General features: G+C 37.0%; 2 protein-coding genes across 3 annotated transcripts; one reads left to right on the forward strand and one right to left on the reverse strand.

The window, feature by feature from the left end:
- Nucleotides 1-33: 33 nt before the first annotated feature.
- Nucleotides 34-7480, forward strand: LOC309479181 (uncharacterized protein). Its single transcript, XM_082143120.1, has 3 exons — nt 34-4106; nt 4280-4551; nt 5607-7480. The coding sequence occupies exons 1-3, from the start codon at nt 3996-3998 to the stop codon at nt 5701-5703; spliced, it is 480 nt and encodes a 159-aa protein (XP_081999246.1). The 5' UTR covers nt 34-3995; the 3' UTR covers nt 5704-7480.
- Nucleotides 7481-7749: 269 nt separating this feature from the next.
- LOC309479162 (uncharacterized protein) lies at nt 7750-23064 on the reverse strand. 2 transcript variants are annotated; one of them, XM_082143086.1, is made up of 25 exons: nt 22982-23064; nt 22751-22851; nt 22291-22433; nt 22089-22209; nt 21240-21345; nt 20984-21075; nt 20768-20851; nt 19012-19162; nt 18712-18785; nt 17733-17871; nt 17498-17578; nt 17041-17072; nt 16861-16884; nt 15071-15175; nt 14570-14649; nt 14306-14462; nt 13849-13932; nt 12714-12906; nt 12225-12631; nt 11521-11712; nt 11246-11341; nt 11020-11067; nt 10276-10465; nt 10015-10144; nt 7750-9931 (listed from the first exon to the last, which is right to left on the reverse strand). In XM_082143086.1, the coding sequence occupies exons 5-25, from the start codon at nt 21304-21306 to the stop codon at nt 9799-9801; spliced, it is 2559 nt and encodes an 852-aa protein (XP_081999212.1). In that variant the 5' UTR covers nt 21307-21345; nt 22089-22209; nt 22291-22433; nt 22751-22851; nt 22982-23064; the 3' UTR covers nt 7750-9798. The 2 variants fall into 2 exon arrangements, with proteins under 2 accessions (XP_081999212.1, XP_081999211.1); XM_082143085.1 differs by having other exon boundaries at nt 22089-22433.
- Nucleotides 23065-23757: the final 693 nt, after the last annotated feature.

The following is a 23757-nucleotide window of genomic DNA, read 5'->3' on the forward strand; positions in this document are numbered from 1 at the left end:
AATGAGTGAGAACGGTCCAAGATATACCTGGGCTCAAATCCTCTTTCTGTTTCTGTTCTGGTGCTTTTGCCCATGATGTGGTTTTGAACAGAACAGGAAGGAGTTCAGTCATGCATGCAGGGTGTGCAGTGCATGTGCTTTTCCTTTTCTGTGGCTTCACAGGGGAAATATCAGTACCTTCACTGCAAAAAAAAAATACAAAAAAATAATGCACAAGCATTTTAGTCCTATTTTCCGGTTCAAATATCTAAACAGCTGTAAAATAAGAAATCATGCAAAACTGTACATGATAATGAGGATTAGTTCAGAAATTGAAAAATGCTGTCACTATTTACTCGCCATAATGTCATTTAAAATCTTATGGCTTTATTTCTTCTAATAACGTAACATTTTTGAAGAATTTTTATTATTAAATTGAGTTTGCTTTGTTTAATAATCATGCTGTTGATAAGGATCCAATCTATCCTTGCCATGTTGCAACAAAACCCTGACAATTATTATTTTATATGGTTGTATTATATTATATATATATATATATATATATATATATATATAAATGATCAAGTACTTATTTTAAGGATGTTTAAATATTTTTACTGGCACAAAACACTAATTAAGAAAATGTTTTTGTGCTTTCTGACCCCACACATTTATAGTAGAGAGCGAGATATTGACTCTCCACTGCACACTCACACTTCCAAGTTAAAAATACGCATTCATACATGTTTGGTTGCAGTGGGAGCAAGACTTGTTTACACAAACTGTCCTTTTACAGAACACAGGGCCCTTTCACATCCAGATTAGAACAAGAAAATCTCAGTCTTGTCCAAGAGCACACGTGACGTAACAGTGACACTCCACCCAAACGACGTTGAAGAGGGCGATCATCATTACGGTAACAGACTTCAGGATGACTGTGTGTTTATTGAAGTGCTCATGGGTCTCTACATATTTACCTGCACAAGTCTATCAACATATTCTGTAACTTTCCGTTATTAATCGCTGACCTTGAGTCAGGAATTTAGCAAATCATTGACTAATGTACTCTGGATTGTATGACCTCCACTGGAAAACTTTCTCACACACTTGTGTAAGAGCATTGTTTTAAGGAACTTGTGATTTTGGGTCACATCTACAAAGTGTGATGTGACACCTTTAGGGAAGTGCAAAAAGAGGAACATACAACTCACTGCTCATAATCACATGGTTTACTTCACGAGTATGCGATGCAATACATAAACTCCTCAAACATCCGCAATGACCAAATGAGAAAGACTGGAAGTGAGGCAAACTTCTAACGTAATAACTGACAAATTAATAAGTGCAACATTTCACAAGGTGTATTTCACCCCTAAACTTTACAGAAACTAAAAAAATCATGCTCGTTTTCCTCTGCTTTAGTGTTCTTTTGCCCTGTCCAAATATCCACACTTGCAGTCTTTGCACTTCACTTACATGACGTATTTCCTGTATTTGGCCCAAGTGTTCAAGTAGGCATGAAGATTCAAAGTGTGTATATAACTTATGATTACCCGATGGGACACACTTACAGTGTTGCAAAAATGAAAGTGTTTACAGATTTATTTTATTTTCAATACTTTACATTGAAAATAAACTTTTAAATGTCTGTTCAGTAGTCGCTATGTAACTAACAAGACAAGATTTTAAAATTGTGGTGCTTAAGTGATAAAAAGCAGTCGCAAATGTTGTACAAAATACAGTCTACTCATCTTTGCACCAATAAAATGAACAACAATTTATATTTTACTTCCAAATTATAGGATATGTACTATCTAATCTAACTTACAGGGGAACCTTTTCCTCGACATCTCGCGATTTCGGGGCAAATGAGTTCCCGAATAATGCATTATGGGATACGTTTAGGCTCTATGGCCCTGTCCCAAATGGCACACTTTATATGCACTTTCTGGTCATGTCTGTTAAGTCTTTTAGGTTTCAGAAGGGTCCTCGCGAGCGCCGCCCTTGTGGTCAGTATGAGCCCTCAATGCGCACTTTTGCCGAGCCCGTACTGGCGCGAGCTCCACAGCAGACTCTTCCTGACAGTCAAAGCTCTGTAACATCACGAAAGTGTGCACTCGTAGGAAGACCACGAGTGTTTAGGGTGCCATTTGGGATAGGGCCTCAAGATAGAGTGGGTTTAGTGTGCATTATGGCCACTGCACTTTGGCATTTTTTAGACATGAGACAGTCTTGCGCACTTCCTTGCTGTCGCATGCACACGCTCTCAAGTGGCCAGGACAGCAAGTGTGGATATTTAGACAGGGCAATCATCTCCGTTTCACCAGGAAAATCATAACATCAGTATGAATACTTATAACGCCCCCTTGTGGACAATCCAAAATATTGGATCTTACTCACATTCATACATCAATACATCAACAATGTCTTGCCAACTGCAAGAATAACTTCTTTTTTTTTCAGCATTCAAGAGCTGCTGACAATCTGGAAATCTAGCTTGTTCTAGAAAATAGAAATCTCAGTTTTGAGTTAACGAGAAAAGACACCTAACTTAGATATTCTTGTAGTATGTAGTATATTTCACAGTAAATCGCAGGGAGTCAGAATTGAATGCATGTGTTTGTAATTACTTGTGGTAGCAGATGGATTGACAGACTGAAGTGTCAGATGTCTGATAACTGTAAGAGTGTGAAAACAGCTTCTTGATTAACTGATTAACCCTGAACACCTCTGCACAGATTTTAACAGCTCATACAAACACATTATATCAATTCAGAAATCAAATCACAATTTGAGAATTGCATAATTACGAGAAATAAACGTACAATTGCAACATGTTAAGTCCAAATTTCAAGACACAGTCACAATTGTGAAAAACAAAGTTGCTATTGCTAGTCATATATTGAAATACAAATTATAAGAAATAAAGATGCAATTGTGGAGATATTAAATTGCAGTTATGAGAAATTAAAGTCTTAAGTACAAGAATATACTTGCAATTTGCACAATATTAATTCCCGACTGCAAAAAAATAGTCACAATTATGTTTATTTTCTATCTAAACTGTGACAGTCTCACATTTTGAGTTTGTATCTGATCAGTTTTTCTGTTATGTTAATGCCTAAGTTTAATGGTTAATTGTTAATTATTTCTGTTTATCTTCCATTCCCTGCCTGTTTGTCACCATGGTTACTCATTGTCTCATTCATTCAGTTCAGGTGCTCCTCATTTATTGCTCACCCTATTTATACTCACAGTCTTGATTCTTCCTTTGTTTTGGTATTCGTCATGTTTTTGCTGTTCAGTTGTGTTTAGTTGTTGTGTAGCACTGGTTTCTCCAGCAAATTCCTGTATTTCTGTTGATGGATTTAAATTAAGGTTTCTTTGGATTTCTCCCTTCATCTTGTGCTTAGAATCTACACTACAGTGTGACAGAATACCAGAACCTCTACAGATGGATTTAGCAGTAGCTTTCATCAATCTCCAGCACCAAGGACTTCCTCTCAGGAGATTTTTCATTTTTTTATGTTTATTGAACTTTTACAATAATAACAGGATACAGATATAGGAGATTAGTGAGAAAAATATGGTTCCCACTCCGTCCCAAATCCTCACTGATAACATCTCTCCAAACACCTTTAGCTGAAACCTTTTCACATCTTGGACTCACTCTGTAATTAACAGTGTTGTTAATCTCTAAATCTAATTTGAGGTTTGGAATGGGTCAGTTCACAAATCACATCTGAAGGTGTAAATCAGGGATTGAAGAATATATGGGACATGTGGTCAACAGGCATCGGGCTCTAAATCGTGACCCTTTGAGGCTTATCCACAGGGATAAACTGTGATTGGCACATCTGAGTGTGAACGTGTGGGGGGAGAAATCCTATAACCTACTGTAGTGTGGCAGGAGCAAAATCAAAAGGCGAAAGGAAGCAGAAAAATACTTATCTGAAGCTATATGAGAGCAGAATTGCAAGCTGTGCTGTACTTCAGAAGAATAAAGCACCTGGACCATGACCCCAATACTGCGCACTGAGAGGCTGCAGCCGAGTGAACTTCAGGCTCTATTTGGAGAGGAGAAGGATTATTCATGCTCCCTGGATGACATTGTTCACCACACAGAGGTAGATATTTGACTTCTACAATGCAAAAGACTAGTTCACCGTGTAATTAAGCATTTCCAGGTGAATTTTGAAGATTACGTATTATAGAGTCTGTAATGGAAGAACCATTTGATACGTTTAAATACTGTACTGTAACACTGTAACTTACGTTTTGCTCTCTTTCGGTCTCTCAGGAGTATGAGCAGCAGTCTGACAGTGAGAATATAGCGGTGTGTGACTTCAGTTCTCTCTCTGATCCTGACTATGGGAAGCCGTGTGCAGGCCATCAACTGCAGAGACCCGTGTTCTCCAACCAGGAATACTATACCAAACTAGAGGAGCTGAAGACAGAACACCTGAGAAACATGGCTGAGATGGAAAAACTCTATCTGAGCCAGATCAAACCTGGTCAGAGAGAAAGACAGCTCATTACCTGCTGGAGACAAAATGGAGAAGATACAGAGAGGTCTGTGATAAAAAAAAATAATAAAAAAAATCTAATTCTTTATTGAATAATAATGAGTAATGAGCAAAGCTGAACATTAAAAACATTAAAAAAAAGATCAGGTAGAATCTGTGAAAGATCTGAAAATCTGTTGACCCAGTTCATTCGTTGGCTTCCATCACTGTGGTTTCAGCCAACTGGCAACCCGGGGTGTCGCAATACTCATGGGGAAATTGGCAGTGTGCGGGATCACACAGATCAAAACTAAAAACGATGTTCAGACACGGAACGTATTATTTCAAAGTGGCTGTATGCACGTTTCTTACATTCTGGAAACATATTATGGTATTTTTATGCTTTATTACAGTAAAAAAAAAAAAACTACACAGAGCATCTTTCAGACTTTTTGGGGCTTAAAATGAAAAGAGTGACAATGTACTTGAAACAGTTCACACTCTTAAGGAAGTAAAATAAGTAAAGGTTCTACATTGAACCTTAAAGAGTTCTGTCAGGTGCTATAGATTTTTATAGATTCAGTTTTAACTATTTGTTTTATTTTTATATTTTATTAAATTGTATAAATTAAACATTCTTTATCAATCGGAAAAAAATGAAATAACCCATTAAACACTAAATTATTATGATTCATTAAATATATTTTTCACCATTTCTCAGTTTCTCCCAACATCTTTGTTGTTCCTGGAATAACATTCCAATCAACTAATCAGATTAAAAGACAAGTTTACAGTTTGTCAAGTTTAGGCTTACAACCAGGCTTCTGCATCATTGTTATTCACCTATCATTTACTTATTTTAGGGATAAGTTATGGGTAGGGTTAGGTTTAGGACTATGGTTTTCGATAGGAATGTTGTTTCAGGATCAACAAAATATGTTGATCCAGGAAATTGTCTTACTTGGCAAAACGACAGCGACCAGGGTTCTATATTGAACCATTTTTTTCCCCCCCCAAAGAGTGCATGGTTAATATTCCAAGTAACTTGGTTTCTTCACAATATCGTATCTAGACAGTGAGATCACGCACAATGTTTGATCCCTGACCTTTGACCTCTTTCAGTAGTACCATAAAGGTTGGCAGCAAGGTATCAGTGGGACGTCTGAAGAATGGTGATTCTTCTCTGAAGATAAAGGTCAGTGAATTAATCAGAAAATGAGAGCAGTGTGGAGGCTGAGATGATCTCATTCAATGATATGTTCGTCATATTCAGGAACCTTTTAACGCTCTGAGAACATCGACAACTATAGTTGTTTATAAAGAGCCCATCAGACTGAACATGTGACTTTCAAAGTGACTTTTTTCAATAAATGCTCTTTACTGTAGTTTACTTAAGGTTGTTATGGTGCACAGATGAGCAGATTTAGACATAATGGTATAAAATATAGTATGTGCATTACAGAAACCAACCTACAATTTAGTCTCCAGTCTAAATTTATTCAACAACATTTAGTGGCCTTTCCTAATAGTGTTCTTTCTAAAGAAGAAGAACTGTTTCCTCTGAAAATACCAATGAGTCAGTCTATGGTTTCTTATGCTTTGTGGTTATTCTGGTTGAGTTGAGATTTCCAAACACCTCTAGCGTGAAAAGGTCACTAATAAAATTAGATTTTTTTTTAACAAACACGTGAACTCAGTACAGATGATCTTGTTTCCACTGAGGCACATAACACATTTTAGATCATCTCATATCATGCTGGAGAACATGAACATCAAGTCAGGTGTTACACAAACATGTGGAGTTCATGCAGCTCAGTTGTTGCTGTCATTAAAGGCACAGTTTGTAAGTTTTGCCGCTAAAGGTTGCTTATTAAAAACAATAACAAAGACGTAGCTTGATGAATGAGCGTGGAATCATGGGAGTTGTCGTCTTCACCTCCACAGCCGATGAAAAGCAATCCGACGGGACTCAGGGAGAAATCATGTTCATGGATGAGCTAATGTATTCGACCAGTTTTATTCAACGTTTTATTAACGTTACGCAGTCGGCCGCTGCAGCTCCTTTGTTTATTTTACAATTATAGTTACGTTTATTTTTTTATTTCATTCTAAAGAAACAGCTGCAAGTGCTGAATTACTACTCGTACAGGTCACTTTATTTGACGAATTAAAACTGTGGGGTAATGCAGCTCTGTTTTTGGTCAAAGCAATCATACTAAAAATACATTTGAGTGTGTTGAAAGTTATGTTATAATGTCACTTTACTTGTTTGACGTTGCGTTAAGCTTGATATTAGAATATCATATTAATAAAAGCTGGATGACTTGTGTTACTAAATGGCATGAAATTAATTAAAAATATTAATTAATTAAAAATATATTGAATGGGAGAGTAAATGCTGTATGACTTATACTACAAATTAAGCTCTTTCTGATTTTGCTATGTTAGCTACTTGACAAAATAGTGTTGTGTCATGGTACATACTCGCGGTAAATCAAGAATCAAGAGATTCAAACAAAAAGACTGACCGTGTTGAGCTAGTATATAACAATTAGTTTTCTGTTTATAAAGGTATCCAAACAGTTGCTCACCTGTCTAATAAAACACATACCCGGAAATCGAGGGTAACGGAGATATGAAGACATTGACTGGTGAGGCAAATGACACGGGACGTTACACTGGTTAAAATGACGGATTTCTCTGGATTTAAACATTGTTGAAAACATTTGGGATAAAGTACACAAGTCAACAAAATATACAAAACATTGTTCTACTTTTAATCCAAATATCTTACATATTGTGCCTTTAAAGTATAAGGGGGACGAACCAAATACTGAGACATTCTGAAATTCATGTTAATATATATTGTTTTTAATTATCACTCAATGTTATGCTGAGAATATAATTTGTAATTCAATTTGAAAAATAAGAAAGTAATTGTTAAAAAAAACAAAAGAAAACACCTTGGGTATCAACATATTTGCCCCCCCCCCCCCCCCCCCATCCCATCCCCTCCCCTTGTTTTAAAAGCCCCTCCTATCTAAGCTGATATGTACCTCTTTTGTAACAGAAATAAATTAAATCAGAAAAATTATGTCAGTTTAATATTGTACATCTTTGTTTTAGCATTTTAATTATATTAACATAGCCAGATTTGAATCATTTTCAGACTTATTTAGACCCTGGAAGTTTGCTGAGGCCCCTCAGTGGGCCACAGCTTTCTGTTTGAGAACCACTGCTGTAAATTATAATTCTTAAAGTGTCATGAAACCCTAAAACACGTGTTTTTATTAGATATGTATGCATTACACATTACTGAAAACATAATTATATCACACATTATTTTGGAATATTGAGGTTAAAAAAAATGTTTCATCCAATTTAAAAACCAAAACCTCATAAAAATCTGAATTGTGATTGGTACAAAGAGTTGCACAGAACAGTTCTAGTAGCAAAGTACAAAAATCTAACATTTAATTAGTTGTTTTTTTTTCACAGCAGGCGCGGCAGAACTCAATAGAGGAGCACAGGAAGTCATGTCACTCCCAGCAGAACTCATCTCACAGTGCAGCCAATCAGGTAATGGACAGCCTGAGACAGAATTCTAAAGTAACCATTCCCAAACCGTTTCGCATGATGCTTCGTGAGGAGGATCGCAAACGCCGCAATGTGAAAACCCGCTCTGAGATTGAGTTAGAAAATGAGAGACTGAAGAAAGAGCTGGACGAGCTGAAAGAACGTGGCAAGAAGTTCCGCGCTAAGCCGGCCCCTGCTTCCACTTACTTGCTCTTCTATGACATCATCAATAAGCGACCGGATAAACTGCAGAGACAAAAAAATCTAATCAACCAAACGGATTACGGTCACCATGGAAACCAACAACAACAAGGCACTCAACGACATGCCTCTCCACTTCCGCAGCAACCATTTAGCTTCATTGAAAGAGAGCAAAAGAAAAGAGAGAAAAAACTAGCAGATGAGTTCAACAACCTGCCTCCCAAAGCAGAACGAACGGCATTCAAAGCCAGACCGGTGCCAAAGTCTCTATATAGGCCCAGCTCACCAAACCCCCAGATATACGAGGCAGTTAATCTGAATCACAGACACTCAGCACTGCCCCCTAGCATCCTGGAGGACCCACTGCATGAGGAAGAGGAGGCCGAGAATGAGTGTGATGATGTATTTTCAAGGCCACAGAACACAGGTATATCACGCTGCAGCAGCAACCTCAGAAAATGGAAAAACAAGGGTGTGCTGCAGGTGGAGGAAGAAATGGAAAGAAAGAGCAATAGAGAGAGAGACAGAGACTGGTCCTACATTCATCCCCTGCGCAGAACCAGCCTCTGCAACAGCCAAGAACCCCCGAACACCTGCAAGAGTGACTACATCAGTGTCTAAATGCTGACATAGACTAAACCAGAGCCTACAATACAAACAACTTATCATCAGTTGTAAAACTCTGTAACTATATAGTGTGATAGAAAGTGGTATATGTTTTGGTTTTTCATTGTGTTACTGTGGAGTAAAAATCATGTAGCCAATAAATAAACTCAAAAACCAATCACTTAATAGTCTCTTGTATAACAGAGTTGAAGACATTTTCAGCTGGATTTTAAATGGACTAAATACTGTTAAATAACTGAAATTATGATACAAACATGATGATGTTGGGTGCCAAGTTCATCACTTTGTTAGCTCAAAAGGAACAGCTTTTGCTTTATTCTACCCTTAGTTAATTTAAATATACCATCATGTAAGTTTCAAAGTGATTCACAAAAAGATTTGTGATTTTTTCCATAATTGACTCACTGTGATTGCTCTTGTATAACCTGTATGACTTTTTCTTCTGTAGAACATGAACATACTTTTCTGGTCATTCTTTTGCATGCAATTGATAACCGAGTTAAAACAAAAATTCACTCGTAAATCTGAAAATGCTACTTGGCTTATGAACTCTCATGATCTCCTATGGGTGGATTCCAATATTTTCAGTGAGTAACAACTTAAATATTGGTCTGTTACTCACACAAAGCTATTATATGACTTTTGATAATTTATGAATTTTATGATAATTTTACAGTGCTTTTGTGCACTTTTTAACCCATTCAGTGTAATTGTTTCTTCAAAATATATTCTTTTGTGTTCAGTAGAAGAAAAAAAATCCATACAGGTTTGGAACAAATTGAGGGTGAGTAAATGATGAGAATTTTCATGTTTGGGTGGACTATCCCTTTAAGCGAACTATGACTTTACCTGTGATTCATACAGGACATCTTTCACTTCTCTCATTCACTCACACAAAAGTACACAGTCTTTAGTCTATATCCTCAGGCCTCAGTCCACACTTCCTGAGCGTACGTCTGACATATGGTATGGCATCCTGCTGAAACCACTCTCTCCTGTACAGAGCCAGCATCATGTCCAGTAACAGACTGTGTTCCCTCCTCCTGCACAAACCACACATAACCCACTACATAAGGTCTCAGGTTCTATAACTCATATTCATAAGATTTGTTCAACAGAGGCTCACAGCTGCTTGTAGAGACTTTGGGGTTTATACAGAGGCTGTTCACAGTTGCTGTTTGTGGTTTCACATTTTTCTGTAAACCCCTCCTCAGGATGCTGACACCCTTCACACTGACTGAAGCAGCATTCACTTCCTGTTTACCAAAAATAATAAATGTCATTAACAATACACAGCCTAACTTCTGAATAATGAATAAGGTTAATATAGATGTTATAACTGTTTTTTTCCTCTTCAAATGATGAAAATGAGATATGGATCTCTTGCCTTCTGTGACACCTGCAGGATATTGCTGAGACACATGGTGTGATACGACAGTCATCTCGGTATTTGTTGTGTCTGTGTGCGTGTGTGAAGGGTTTGTGTCGGGACTGCTGGATCCCGTAAAGGGTGCTGCGTTGATCTCCCTCAAAAATGACTTTAGTTTCTGCCTTAAACCAGCATTTTCCAAGCACACCTGTAGAAGCAGTACATATACAGATACAATCTCATCTTTTATTTCTTTATTAAAAATAAATAAATATAAATAAAAAGTTTGGGGTCAGTATGATTTTTTGTAGAATTAATATAAACTATTCAGCAAGCCAAGGACGCATTCAATTGATCAAACGTGACAGTAAAAAATTTAAAATCCATGTCAAATAAATGAAAAATATATCAGTTTCCACAAAAATATTTTAAACTGTTTGATAATAATAAGAAATGTTTCTTGAGCACCAAATCAGCATATCAGAATGATTTCTGAAGGATCATGTGACATGGAGTAATGAGATGACTACTCAAATTCAGCTTTGCCATCAGAAATCAATTACATTTTAAAATATATTCAAACAGAAAACAGTCATTTTAAATTGTAATTGATAGCTTTGTGTGTCAAATGTGTGCCAATTGTGTCACAATATTACAGTTTTACTGTATTATTGATCAAATAAATTCAGCCTTCTTGAGCATAAGACACTTCTTTCAGAAAGATCTTACCAACCCCAAACTTTTGATAGTGTCTTAGATTACCTTTTCATAGGAATTTTTTGTTTCCTCTAAGTGTGACATCAGTTCAGTCTGTAAAATGAAATTAAACTGCAGTTCATATAATCTACCAATAAAGGGCAACACTTGTCATTTTCATTGTCCAGTAGGTGGCGTAGCAAGTGATCACTGATGTGTGGTATTTTGTCACATAAAATAGGCTACTATATAAATATCCTATGCCTATAAAAACAGGATAGAGAGATGAAACCTTTTCAGTCTTGTGCTGGCTGAGGGTAAGAGACACACTCTCTCGAAATTTTACAAGCTCCTCTCTGCTGGTCTGTAGTTCTGCCAACAAACTCTCCTGCCATACAAACAGCACAATTACACCACTAATATCAAACTACAAATCAACGACAAAATAAATGTTGTAAATAAAATAAATGTATGTAATCTTAAAAAAAAAATAGGTTTCTGGTGAAGTTTCACATGTTCATATAATCAAACAGACTTTCCAAAAAAAATCAGTATTGGTATATGTACCTGCTGGTTGTTAAGTGCTGACACGAGTTGGCTGTTCCTCTCTCTGGTGCTGTTAAGCTGTGTGAGCATATCCTGGGCATCCTGGGTCAGTCTCTCTCTCTCAGAGTGCAGCGTGTTTGTCAGCATCCTCTCTCTCTCACGACATGCGCTCAGCTCTGCTCTCAGACACTCAGCTTCTGTTTGTAAACACACCTATAGAACAGGTTGAGACATTTCTGTGCTCATCTTTGTTTTTTTATCAAAGCACTCTGCATGACACAATGGTCTGAGACCTCAATTTGCATTTTAAGCTGACGGTACTTGAGGTTGGAAACGACACACAGACCATCTTAAACTGTCAAATGCACTTTTGATCAAAATTCCTATCTTGCCCAAATATTAATGTGAAAACATTTATATTTACCTGAACACTTCATACCATGCATACCGTGCATTCAAATATATCAAATAATATTTAAAAAGTAAATATTATAATCATTTTTAAATATATTTAACATTTTCAATATAAGAGTGTGCTCATTAACAAACTGGTTTTAGCTATAAACTTTAACTGTGAAATTTCCCTGTTATTACTGAAGAGTTGCAGGGTCCCAGAGTTGTATGATGTAGAACAGGAATAGGAATTCCTCTATAGGAACAAAGTGACAAATGGTGATATAACCCAGCACATTTTCAATACATTAGATGCTGTGATGTGTTGGTACCTCTGCAGTCTGTAATATTCCTGGACCTGCAGATGTGCAGCTGGTAGATTCTTCATTTCCGCTTTTCTTTTCCCAACTCATCCCCTCTTCTCTCTCCTGTGTTGCTCTCATCTTCAACTCATTCTCCAGTTCTGCTACTTTTTGACTCAGAGAATCTTTGTCTCTCTTAACCTGAAGAATGATCTTGTCATATTCCTCTCGGATATTTCGTTCCCGTGAACAATTAGGACACTCTACAGCAGCTGAAGGAGCTGAAAAAGGTTCAAGAGAGGATGTGGAAAGCCGCTCTACAGAACAGCGCTGCTGTGCAGATGAAAACTCCAATCCTTTTCCAGTTCTTTCTCTCCCTCCAGCATCATGGAGTATTGTCCCAGAGAGGGAATGGGACAGGGAGCGGGTCATCCTACCTGCAAAGTAGTTAAAAGTTCTTGTTTAATGTTGAAGTGACTCCCAATTGTATGGGATAAAGCTGAAAATGCAGCTTGTTACCATCAGCTCTGTTTTTCTCATCTCCACGTCGGGATTCACGGCGGTAACGTCCAGATGGTTCAGTTTGTCCTGGTTTCTCCAGCTGGGGGAGAAAAGTTCTGAGCTCCAGCCCATCTCCACAGTGACTTGAGCTGAGTTTAGATTCAGAGGAACTGACTGAACTCAAGAGGATGGGAAGCAAGCATGTCTGCAACTGAAAATACAGCAGGGATGAATGAAACATCAAACATAAAGAACAGGTCTATCATCCGACATTTAAATAAGAATAACTATAATTAGAATAGTGATTAGAATAGAATACTGTTTAAAAATGATTGCTTGTTTGCTCTAATCTAATCATATCTATTCACAAATTTCAATTCTCCTAAAATAAAACACTTTAGTATGTTAAACAAAAACCAACAGCTTTTTTGGTAAATTATTAGACTTTTTTTTTTCAAGAATACCATTATTTATCATTAATAATAATCGATGAGTAAATTGACTGATGTAAAACTGCCCATATACAGCACAGTAACAGTAATGAGAGTCAGTTGTGATTTCAAATAAGGGCACTAAATGATTCACTGACTGATTCAAATGGATTCAAATTCACTGACTGATTCAAGTTCGAGGCTGTTTCGTAAATTTTTTTGACTGACTCTTCATAAAGAACTGGTTCATACGAGCCATTATTTTCCAAATCTGGAAAATATAGCTGTGCTTTATAACTTTAAAAGATTTTGTAAGATTTTACAAGTTGTTAAAAAAGGAATGTGACCTATTTGACCCCAGGTTTGTTCCATGGTAATTCTATGGCATCTTTCTCCCATTTCTAATGGACACAAGGTCTGAGTGTCCCAATTTAACATTGTATTTTATATATTCAGATGAACACAGTCCTCCTCTGACTCATAGTGTCCTGCTGATGTTCTCTCTTACTATACTGTAACTTTAGAAACAGGCCACAAGAGGCAAAACTATTCAAATGAAGAGTCAAACTGATGAGCACAATAAAAGTTGCCCCTTTCATTTTTACGACTCACTCAGCTGCAAAAGGGCACTCGACATACAAACACATTCAGGGTTTAAAGTGAAGCTATAAATTACGTTTATGCGAGTATGTGCTGTGTATGTGTGCGAGCTTGAGTCTCACCCTTCTGTCAGATCCGACCGGTGGTAAAATCTGCTGTCTGTTCAGATGATTACTGTCCTTCTTCCCATTCAGATATGCACATGGCTAGAATATTGTTGTAAGATTACTTAATTTACAACTAGATAAGATAAGAGTGTTGTGTGTAAGGCTTCACCAGTATTGTGCATGTCTAATTGTATAAATGGTCATTACAAAAATAATTTATTAAAAAATGTATCATAAGATTTAGAAGTATGATATGAAATAAATTGTTAGGAAGTATTAGTACAAATTAGCAAAATTTTACATTTATTATAGGATAAAAGTTTATTGTGGTGTTTTTTTGAGAAGTGAATAATATGTATGTGTGTGATTTATCTGTAAAGATTTGTGTGCATTTGTTCAAAGTGTGATGTACAGTATATACTGAAAGCATGTGTTTTCAGAATTAAAATGTTCATGGGAAGAATGGGTTTACCTGTTCAGGTGTGTAATGTAACTGAGATGTGTATATGGGTCGAGAAGGAACAGCCATGGCTCTGGAGGCAAACTGAAGAGAGCTGAGAGTTTCGGTTATTGAAGATGATTGAGATGACACTGTGACCACTAAACACGTCCGACAGTTCCCTCCCAAACTAAACCACACACCAAAATAAACATCAAATTCAGAAACAGTCGATGAATTTACACAAATGTTGAAGAAAATGGAGAAATGATTATGGCGATTACTGATGATACTCACCAGTCCCTAAGTGCTCGGGTTAGTTTGGATTCTCTGTATGGGATGTGCTGGGACCCTGCAGAGCTGAGGGCAAAAATCACCTAAAAAAGAAAGGAAGGATTGTTCTTTTTTACTCTCGTATTTTGGAGGTTTTTTTACTATGAGAAATTTTGTAACAGGGAAGAAGAGGCCTCAACATTATCTAAATGTAAATAATCAGACAAAGAGGCCAATATTCTGCAGAAATCATTTTCTCAGTTAGATGTGACATGACATCCCCCTTCCCTAAATGGAAAACTATGTAACCTTACAGATCATTTCCTGTGTCTAATTTCTTGCATATGCAGCCAGCACATTGATATGATTAAGATAGGGCCCTTAGACTGATAAAACAATCACTGGGGTACGTCTTGAGATACTCAAAACAAACTCTGCTCTCAAAAATACCCTTAGTCTGACCGGGACAACAGTGATAATAAGATAGAACATGCTCTTTTTTGCTGACATGTTTGAGGTACTAACATTTCCGAATATGGTGAGGGAGCGCTTCAGCATCTTGGTCTCTTGCGGGTTTTCATTTGTGGAATTGAAAGTTCTCTTCATGTCAGGAGCCACAGAACTACGACACTGACGCGACAGTAAGAGAGAAAGAAAGAGTGAACATTAAAACTGAAACCGACGTACAGTATTTATCACATAAACCTGCGTATTTTTAAGACATTCTTGCAATCAACCACGTGTCACAGGTAATCACTGTGAGATTGCTTTTCTACAATTCATTAAGCAAGGAGTTGCCTCTCCAAGCAACACATCAACACATTAGAGTTTCATCAGTGATTGAATCAATAATCAGTTGAATCACTGATTCAAATGGCCTTATTTTTACAATCTAAGCGCATGGTCTAAAGCGCATGTCGCAAGTGCACATAGTCCGAATCCACTTTTGCTAGTTTAACGACGGGAAAAATGGTCGGCGTGCCCAGCGCATGGTCTAAAAGGGCTGTCCCTACTCTTAATGAGTAATGGGTGTGTTTTGGGTGTAACGTGCAATAAACCAATCAGAGTCTGGTGGATTCGCTATTTACATGGCAGAATTTGAAAGACTGAACGTCTCCAGAGAGGAAACGGATCTGCTCGTGTGCGAGGTTAAAGAGCGCAAGCAGACCATCTACGGGACAAGCCGGATTCCACCATACCTTTATGTACACAATATTAATATTTTACATTGTAATCCTTTTATTTTTAAGATTTGGCATAGGGCCCAAAGACTTGTAAAGATAGTTTCTGAATTCGGAACCGCATACTAGTAAATTACTCTAACTATTTTAAAGTAATATGCGGTTCCCGAATTCAGTGAGTCATTTATTTTTTCCATTCCTGAATGAATCAGCGTGTTTGACCGAATCAGTTGAATGAATGAGTTTGTAAAGAATCATTCATTAAAGGGATAGTTCACTTTGAAATTAAATTTTGGTATGTTTTAGCTTACCTCAAGGGCATCCAAGATGCAGGTGTCTTTGTTTCCGCAGTAGTTTCAATTGTGATATTTTTAGGTCAAACCGTTCTTGTCTGTCAGTCATATAATGCAGGTCTATGGTCACCACCTCAAAGAGCATGCACAGAGAAGTCGAAATTAAACAATTCCCCATCGTAAGTACACATTGATGGCCTAAGACACGAAATGAACGGTTTGTGTGAGAAAACGAACAGTATTTATATCGTTTTTACCTCTACACAACCATGTCCAAGTGATCTGAGGGCGTGCGCGCTTCCTGGTGTGTGACATGTGCGCGCGTTCTGGCTTAGTCTGCGCAAGCGCCGGAAAGTGTACAAGAGGTAAAAACTATATAAATACTGTTAGTTTTCTCACACAAACCGCTCATTTCGTGAAAAAATTAAAAAAAAAAATTTATTTGGATTTCTCTGTGCATGCTCTTTGAGGTGGTGACCATCGACCTGCATTATATGACTGACAGACAAGAACGGTTTGACCTAAAAATATCAAAATTGAAACTACTGCGGAAACAAAGACACCTACATCTTGGATGCCCTTGAGGTAAGCTAAAACATACCAAAATTTAATTTCAAAGTGAACTATCCCTTTAATGGCTTTAATGATTTGTTCGTAAAGACACCACCTAATGGCTTATCGATGTAATCACATAGGCCAAACATTTTTTCTTTAGGCGTATAACAAAAACCTTTAAAAAAATGTTTAAATGTTATAATAGGCCAAATCAATAATGGTCATTCAATCTGTGACTAAAAATATCATAGCTGTTAGAATGATCAGACACAACATATAAACTTACTTTTCCTGAGCTTGCCAGATCCACCTAACAAAGAGCAACAATCATGTGAGTTTCATAATTCTTTATTAATTCACAGACAAATATGGTACTTACCACAAGAATGCCAAGATTGTGTATTTCATGCAGAGAATACCTTACATTCAGTTATGCTAAAAGGAGTCTCCGATGCTATCATCTTACCAGAGTGAGTTTGCTGGCTGTCAAAACTCCCTCTGCAACCATTCAATAAAAATACACACAAGGGAGGTGGTTAATCAGATTTGTATTATAAAATGATTACACCGCAACACTGTGAGTTTGCAACACACCATTTCAGGGGGTACTGGGAGACCCTGTGGGAGACTCTGGTATGTTCATATCTCTCTACAATAACAATCAGACCAGATGCAGAGGTTCCTAGAGCTGACTAATGCGTAGGGGGTCGACTGAGGGGAATTAATGACCGACAAATGGACTGAGTTACCCATTAAAAACAAGTAAAAATGTAATAGAATGTCAATGTAACTATCCTAAAACATCTATGAACAATTTATTTTACAAATGTAATAAGATAACAAAAACATGGCAAAAGTGCAAAAACATAATTCAGGGAAACTTTAGAAAGACGTTTATGTTTAGAAAACATAAAAACACCTACCAGGGGACTGGACCGTTGTGTTAATGACCACAATGTTAAATACCGTGTGGGATCGGCTTGGAAAATCTCCCTTTGAGATCCCTGCAGAATTTTAGAAAGGAATGTAGGAGTCTGATCAAATTAATTGAATAAAGTAAGTTGAGATCACTTTGATCATCATACTTAAGATTAAATAGTGTTTGCTCATGAGCTCTATCAAAACATTTGGGCACAGATTGAGTTATGGCTCTGTTACCTGTGTGCCTGAGGGCGGAGCCACGGCGATGCACCTGTAGCAGATCCTGGGCGGAGCTCACTTCCACCTCCGTCAACCCATCAAGATGCACCACCTCGTCACAGTCCCGCACCCAGATCACCTCACTCCCCTTCGGATCCTGAGCAGATGCAAGAGAGACACAGGAGCATCGGAACACCTGTTGTTACATCAAGTGTAAATTTCCTCTTTTAGTTTCTCAAAGCCAGGGATTTTATAGAATTATGCAATTTATTAGTACCCTAAAAATGTATTACAAAATTCTACACACCACCATTCAAAAGTTTGGGGTCAGTACGATTCTTTTTTTATTCTTTTTTTTTTAAAGAAATGTTTTCAGCAAGGTCGCATTGATCAATTTGATCAAAAGCGACAGTAAAAACTATTACAATTGTTACCAAAAAAATCAGTTTCGAATAAATTCTGTCTTTCTATTTATCAAATGAATCATGAAAGAAATTATGATAATAATAAGAAATGTTACTTGATACAAATCAGCATATTAGAATGATTTCTAAAGGATCATGTCACGCTGAAGACTGGAGTAATGGCTGCTGAAAATTCAGTATTGCCGTCACAGGAAAAAATTACATTTTAAAAGTGAAATAATTGTTTACAATACTACTGTTTTTATTGTATTTTTTAATTGAGAAATACTGTAATTTTAAAGAGTTTTTTTATTGAGACTTCCTAAAAATAAAAAAAACATTTAAAAATCTTACTGGCACCAATTTTAAACAGTAGTGTGTACATGTAACATTAATAAAGCTTTATGAGGACAATTATGCTTAATGATTGATTGATTTGACATTCCTGTAACTCAAACAGTATTGCAAGACCATGGGAATGTTGTCATGACATCAGTTGCTCTGAATAAAATCTTCCAAATGCATTAATGTAAAATAATTGTGATTGATTCATAGATAACGTGATTTATTTAATTACACTATAAATTACTTACCAATAGGTCATAAATCTTTTCATTGAAGATGTGGTAGAATGACACTCTGATTTTGCAGTGAGATCCATTGGGTGCTGGATTATTCAAATTAAGGCTTGTTCAAGGATGCTGCTATTCAGGTCTTATTATGTGTAGTCTGGAGATCATGAATAAAAGACATTGAATTGTTGTGGTGCAATGAATGAGGAGTGGAATGTTACAACAATATGTGCTAAAAGTCTCTCTTATCTGAAAAAGAGAAGGAGGAAATCTTGGTTAAATTGTGATTTCCTAAAAACCAATAGCCTGAAGGTTTGATACAAGTGAAGATGTCCTCGGCAGCGTGGCTGATGATGCCTCTGTGTTTGGCTAAAACGCTGCATCCCTGCATGGTGTGAGTCTTACCGCTGCCCGGAGAGCCATAGACAATTACACAGCCATTATAACCCTGCATTAGATACTCCACCAGAGACTGGGGCAGACAGAAAGAAAGAGATTAGCAAATTTATTAAGGAGTGTGAAACATGAACATACAGTTGTAATCAAAATGATTAAACCCCCATTGCAAATAAGGTTTATTGGCAAATTGTACAGACTTTCAGCTGTTTGCAATGAACAAATCAAACAAAAGTAATTGAAATAGCTCAACACAACAAATGTTTCAAGTGGTTTCCCCAAATTCAACTGGAAATCCAACTCTTACTGACTTCTGCAGTCTCAGAATTATTCAACCCCCTGAATAGAATAGGGCTTCATTAATTGCACCAGGTGTGCTTGAGCTAGAAAACTAATATTACAAATATCTGAACTGGCAAGGATTGTTAAGTGTCACGTTTGACTGCATGTTAGAAATATGGCTATGTCAAAAGAATGGTCCAAAAAGTTAAGAGAAGATATCATCACCTTCACAAACAACGAACAGGATACAAAAAGATAGTGAAGGTACTAAATGTTCCTAAAGACACCGTTGGAAGCATATTTTGCCAGTTCAAAGTTAAAGGTTCAAGTGGTTACACTTCCTGGACGGGGCAGAAAAAGGAAGCTATCAACGGCTGCAACCAGATTTCTGAGAAGGCAGGTTCAGAAAAACCCTAGAGTGACTACAAAAGACCTGCAGCAAGACTTGGTGGCAACAGTAAGGCACTTACTAAACGCATGCCAGAACTCCAGGGCGTACACCACTACTGGCCCAAAAGCACAAGAAAAGTGCTCAAGATCATATAAATAAGCCACAGAAGTTTTGGGATTCTGCTCTGTGAAGCGATGAAACAGAACTGGAACTTTTTGTCCCTATGGATCAGCGGTCTGTCTGGAGGCAGAAGAATGAAGCATATGCTGAAAAGAACTCTGTCTACAGTAAAGCATGGTGGTGCTCAGTGATGCTCTGTGGCTGCTTTGCATCCTCTGTCATTGGAAACCAGCAGTGTGTGGAAGGCAAGATGGATTCATTGTAGTATCAGGAAATCCTAGGAGAAAACGTCATGCCGTCAGGGAGGAAGCTGGAGCTTGGGTGTCATTGGACCTTCCAACAGGACAATGATCCCAAGCATACCTTTAAATTCTACCAAGGCTTGGTTGCAGAAGAAGTCCTGGAAGATTCTACAATGGCCATCACAGTCACCTGACTTGAACCCCATAGAAAATCTCTGGTGGGATTTGAAGGCGGCGGTTGCATCAAGCAAAGCCAAGAATATTACTAAACTGGAGGCCATTGCTCATGAGGAATGGGCTGAGATTCCTCAGAAATGCTGCCAGAAGCTGGTGTCTGGTTATACATCTCGTTCGCAGCAGGTCATAACAGCAAAAGGGTGTTCTACTCTGTACTAAAGATACTTGCCATGAAGTGGTTGAATAATTTTGAGAATGCAAAAGTCATTAAAAGTTGAATTTTTTGGTTAAATTTGGGGAAACCACTTGAAACATTTGTTGCATTGAGCCATTTCAATTACTTTTGTTTGATTTGTTCATTGTAAACAGCTGAAAGTCTGTAAATTTGGGTAATAAACCTGATTTTAGATGGGGGTTGAATAATTTTGATTACAACTGTAACTGTTGCTATGGAGAACATTCTGTGAACCTTTGTTGTTGACTCATAAACATATCTCTGAGACGCCTCCTCATTTAAAACTGCATCAAGATCTATAATATGAGGCTTGTGACTCTGCAGAATGAAAACAGACAATCAGTAAACTTGACTTTGGTTTCACTTGTATAATTTCTTTCTGTTTTTGCAAAATGAGGATGATGAATCTAATTAAATGACATCTTTGATCTCATCCAATTCAACACTCACCCTTCCAGTGTCAACAACTACTCTGTTAAGATGTGTCACTTTGATGGACGCTCTGGGTTCATCTAAAGAGACAGAATGTTCTGGTCTGCTCACTGAGGAATTAAAAAAATTGAGTTAAATATATAGCTTCGGAATGTTTGCAGAAATAAAGATCAGAACAATGGGAAAAAGTAATCAAAACACAATTTCATGCAAACTTCAGCATGTCCAACTGCATAATAAACTCTGATATATATGTGTGAGTGTATGTTCTCACAGGCACACAGACGGACGACCACTCTGAAACTTTTCTCTGAGTTTAGGTTTTTATCTACCCCAGACATCCTCTTCCAATTTTTGGACTCTTGTCCAGTGGATAAATGCTGTTCATAGAGTAAAAAAGATGAACATATGAATGCATAATTTTAATCATAAATAATAATTAAAGTCTACTGGAATGCAGTAAAAGCATGCTTTTTGGCCAAATATGATCACATAGAAGAAAAAGAAAAAAACTAGTGCCATTTCTTTCTTTGAGACAGATCACCAGTATTGGTTTTTATAGAAAATAATAAATAAGAATAAGAACTTAATAATAAGAGGAACTAGAATGTACATTTCCTGAAGAAAATGTGAGTGGTGCTTGCAGTGGCAAAACTAATAACAATAAATAAAAAAAATCCATATTGTAAAATAGGCCTACTGTATATATGGGTGTGAGTAAAAAAGTATGAACTATAATCTTAATTCACATTGTTAAAATGTACATGTACTTTATACTAAGACCATTTTTGTCGGTAAAATATAAGGACGCTTGAATCTGGAAACATAGATGGGGGACTGCCATACACAAATATAAAACACCATCAGGGCATCACATATGATTCTTAAATCATTCAATTAACATTAAACATTAACTAAACAATATAAAGTGTAAGATAAACACCAAGATAAATGAAATTAGCCTACTAATAAAACCACTTGATATTAATGTAATTAAAATGATTTGTATAGCCTGTTTAAAATTTAGTTTGCTTATAAAGTTGATCGTGTATCCCACAATTGACGCGTTTAAATTTTTCATTTGAAAAACAATATGTGAGACAAGATCATTTGAAAGACCTACCTCAGTTCAACTGCTTCAGCTGTTTCTTTATGAAATCAAGACACAGTCTCTCCCGAGCACATTATTCCTGGAATAACATCCTTGGAATCCCATTTCAGATAAACAGCCCGTCTCTGTAGAGCTGGAAAAATCTCACTCAGGGTGTTGCTGACATGTTTTTGTTTCAATACTTTGAAAGGTCCTGTTGTTCATCACTCCTCACCTCAGGTCGAGCGGATGAGAGTTGAATTGGCGTTTCGATGATCCACGCGCTCGCAGCGAGGCGCGGGAACGCTTCTCTCTGATTGTGATGATGTGTCGCGAATTTTTGAGCCAATTATTCAAACTAATACAAAAAACTGGAAACTGATAGAAATTTATTTTGACTTTAGTAGTTATTGTAGTAGGTATATTAGTAGTTATAGGATAGGTATAGTAGTTTAAAGGGATAGATCACCCAAAATGTTTTACTTCCTAGTATTTTTTCCCCTTCATACTATGGAAATCAATGGGGTTATGTTTGGTTAACAATATTTTTCAAAATATCTTCTTTTGTGTTTAGCTGAAGAAAAATTCATACAGGTTTGGAACAACTAGAGGGTGAGTATAGCATAGTTTTTGGGTGAACTATCCCTTTAATAGATTGTATCCAATAAGCTCAATCAATAACTTAATTTACTTACTTAAAAAAAGAAGCCTGTTTTTCTGGTTTTAGATGGCCTCACAAAGATTGTCACCAAAGCTGGTCACCAAACTATTTTCCAAGCCAGATCACCAAGAATCCCTATTAAACCAACAAACCGGTTTAGACCAGAAAATAATCTTATGCTGGTCTAAGATGCCCCCCTTTAAGAAGCTTTGTTTTTAAACAACTAGCATGGTCATATTTATCAATAAAGTATGTTCAACCATACCACACTCTTTTACACCCAGCCAGACGTTGCCGGAGCACCATCCTGGAATTCTTGTGTGTGACTTGGCGTATGGCGGTTCCTCTTGACCTCTGTACCTCTCCTCCAGCAGTGTCCTTTACTGCTCCTTTACAATGTGCTCGTAGGAAGAATGTGCATAATAAAACGAAGTGTTTAAGCTTCTGATGCCCTAAAGCAAACAATAGGAGCCACACTTACCCAATGGGGAAAAAAATATTTGATGTAACTCTAAAACACATATACTGCGTCAATGTCAACACATTGTTACACTACTAATCGAACAAATGAGAGATGAAGATGTTCTCTCAGTCTTAATAGTCTTGTATTTCGTACTGTACCCGGGATTGGTGAGAGAGACAAAGAGGGAGAAAGAGAGGAATGATGGGACACAGTTTAGTGCTGCCATTGCCAGCTGTGTCAGGGTCAAAGGGCAGAGATTCCTGATGCTCTGTATCTCGGTGTCTTGTGTCACTTCACCTGACATTTATCCTTTCCCTAAAACTTGCCATAATGGGTAAAAATGGTATAATTGTATGAAGGTATAATCGTTAATATTAGGTATTTCCTCATTTCTTTTATGGTTAATAATAGGAATGTATATGTAAAATCAAGTTTAATATGAACTATCACATTGTTTAAATCAAATTATTTAATATAAGACAAAACAAGCATTAAAACAAACTAAAACTATACTAAAAATCAATTATATTTTAGACCCAGAAAAGTCGTGTTATTTTTATAGTTATGCCACACTCTAA

The sequence above is a fragment of the Leuciscus leuciscus genome (assembly GCF_965113295.1).
Source record: "Leuciscus leuciscus genome assembly, chromosome: 17".
In the NCBI taxonomy this organism is placed as follows: domain Eukaryota; kingdom Metazoa; phylum Chordata; class Actinopteri; order Cypriniformes; family Leuciscidae; genus Leuciscus; species Leuciscus leuciscus.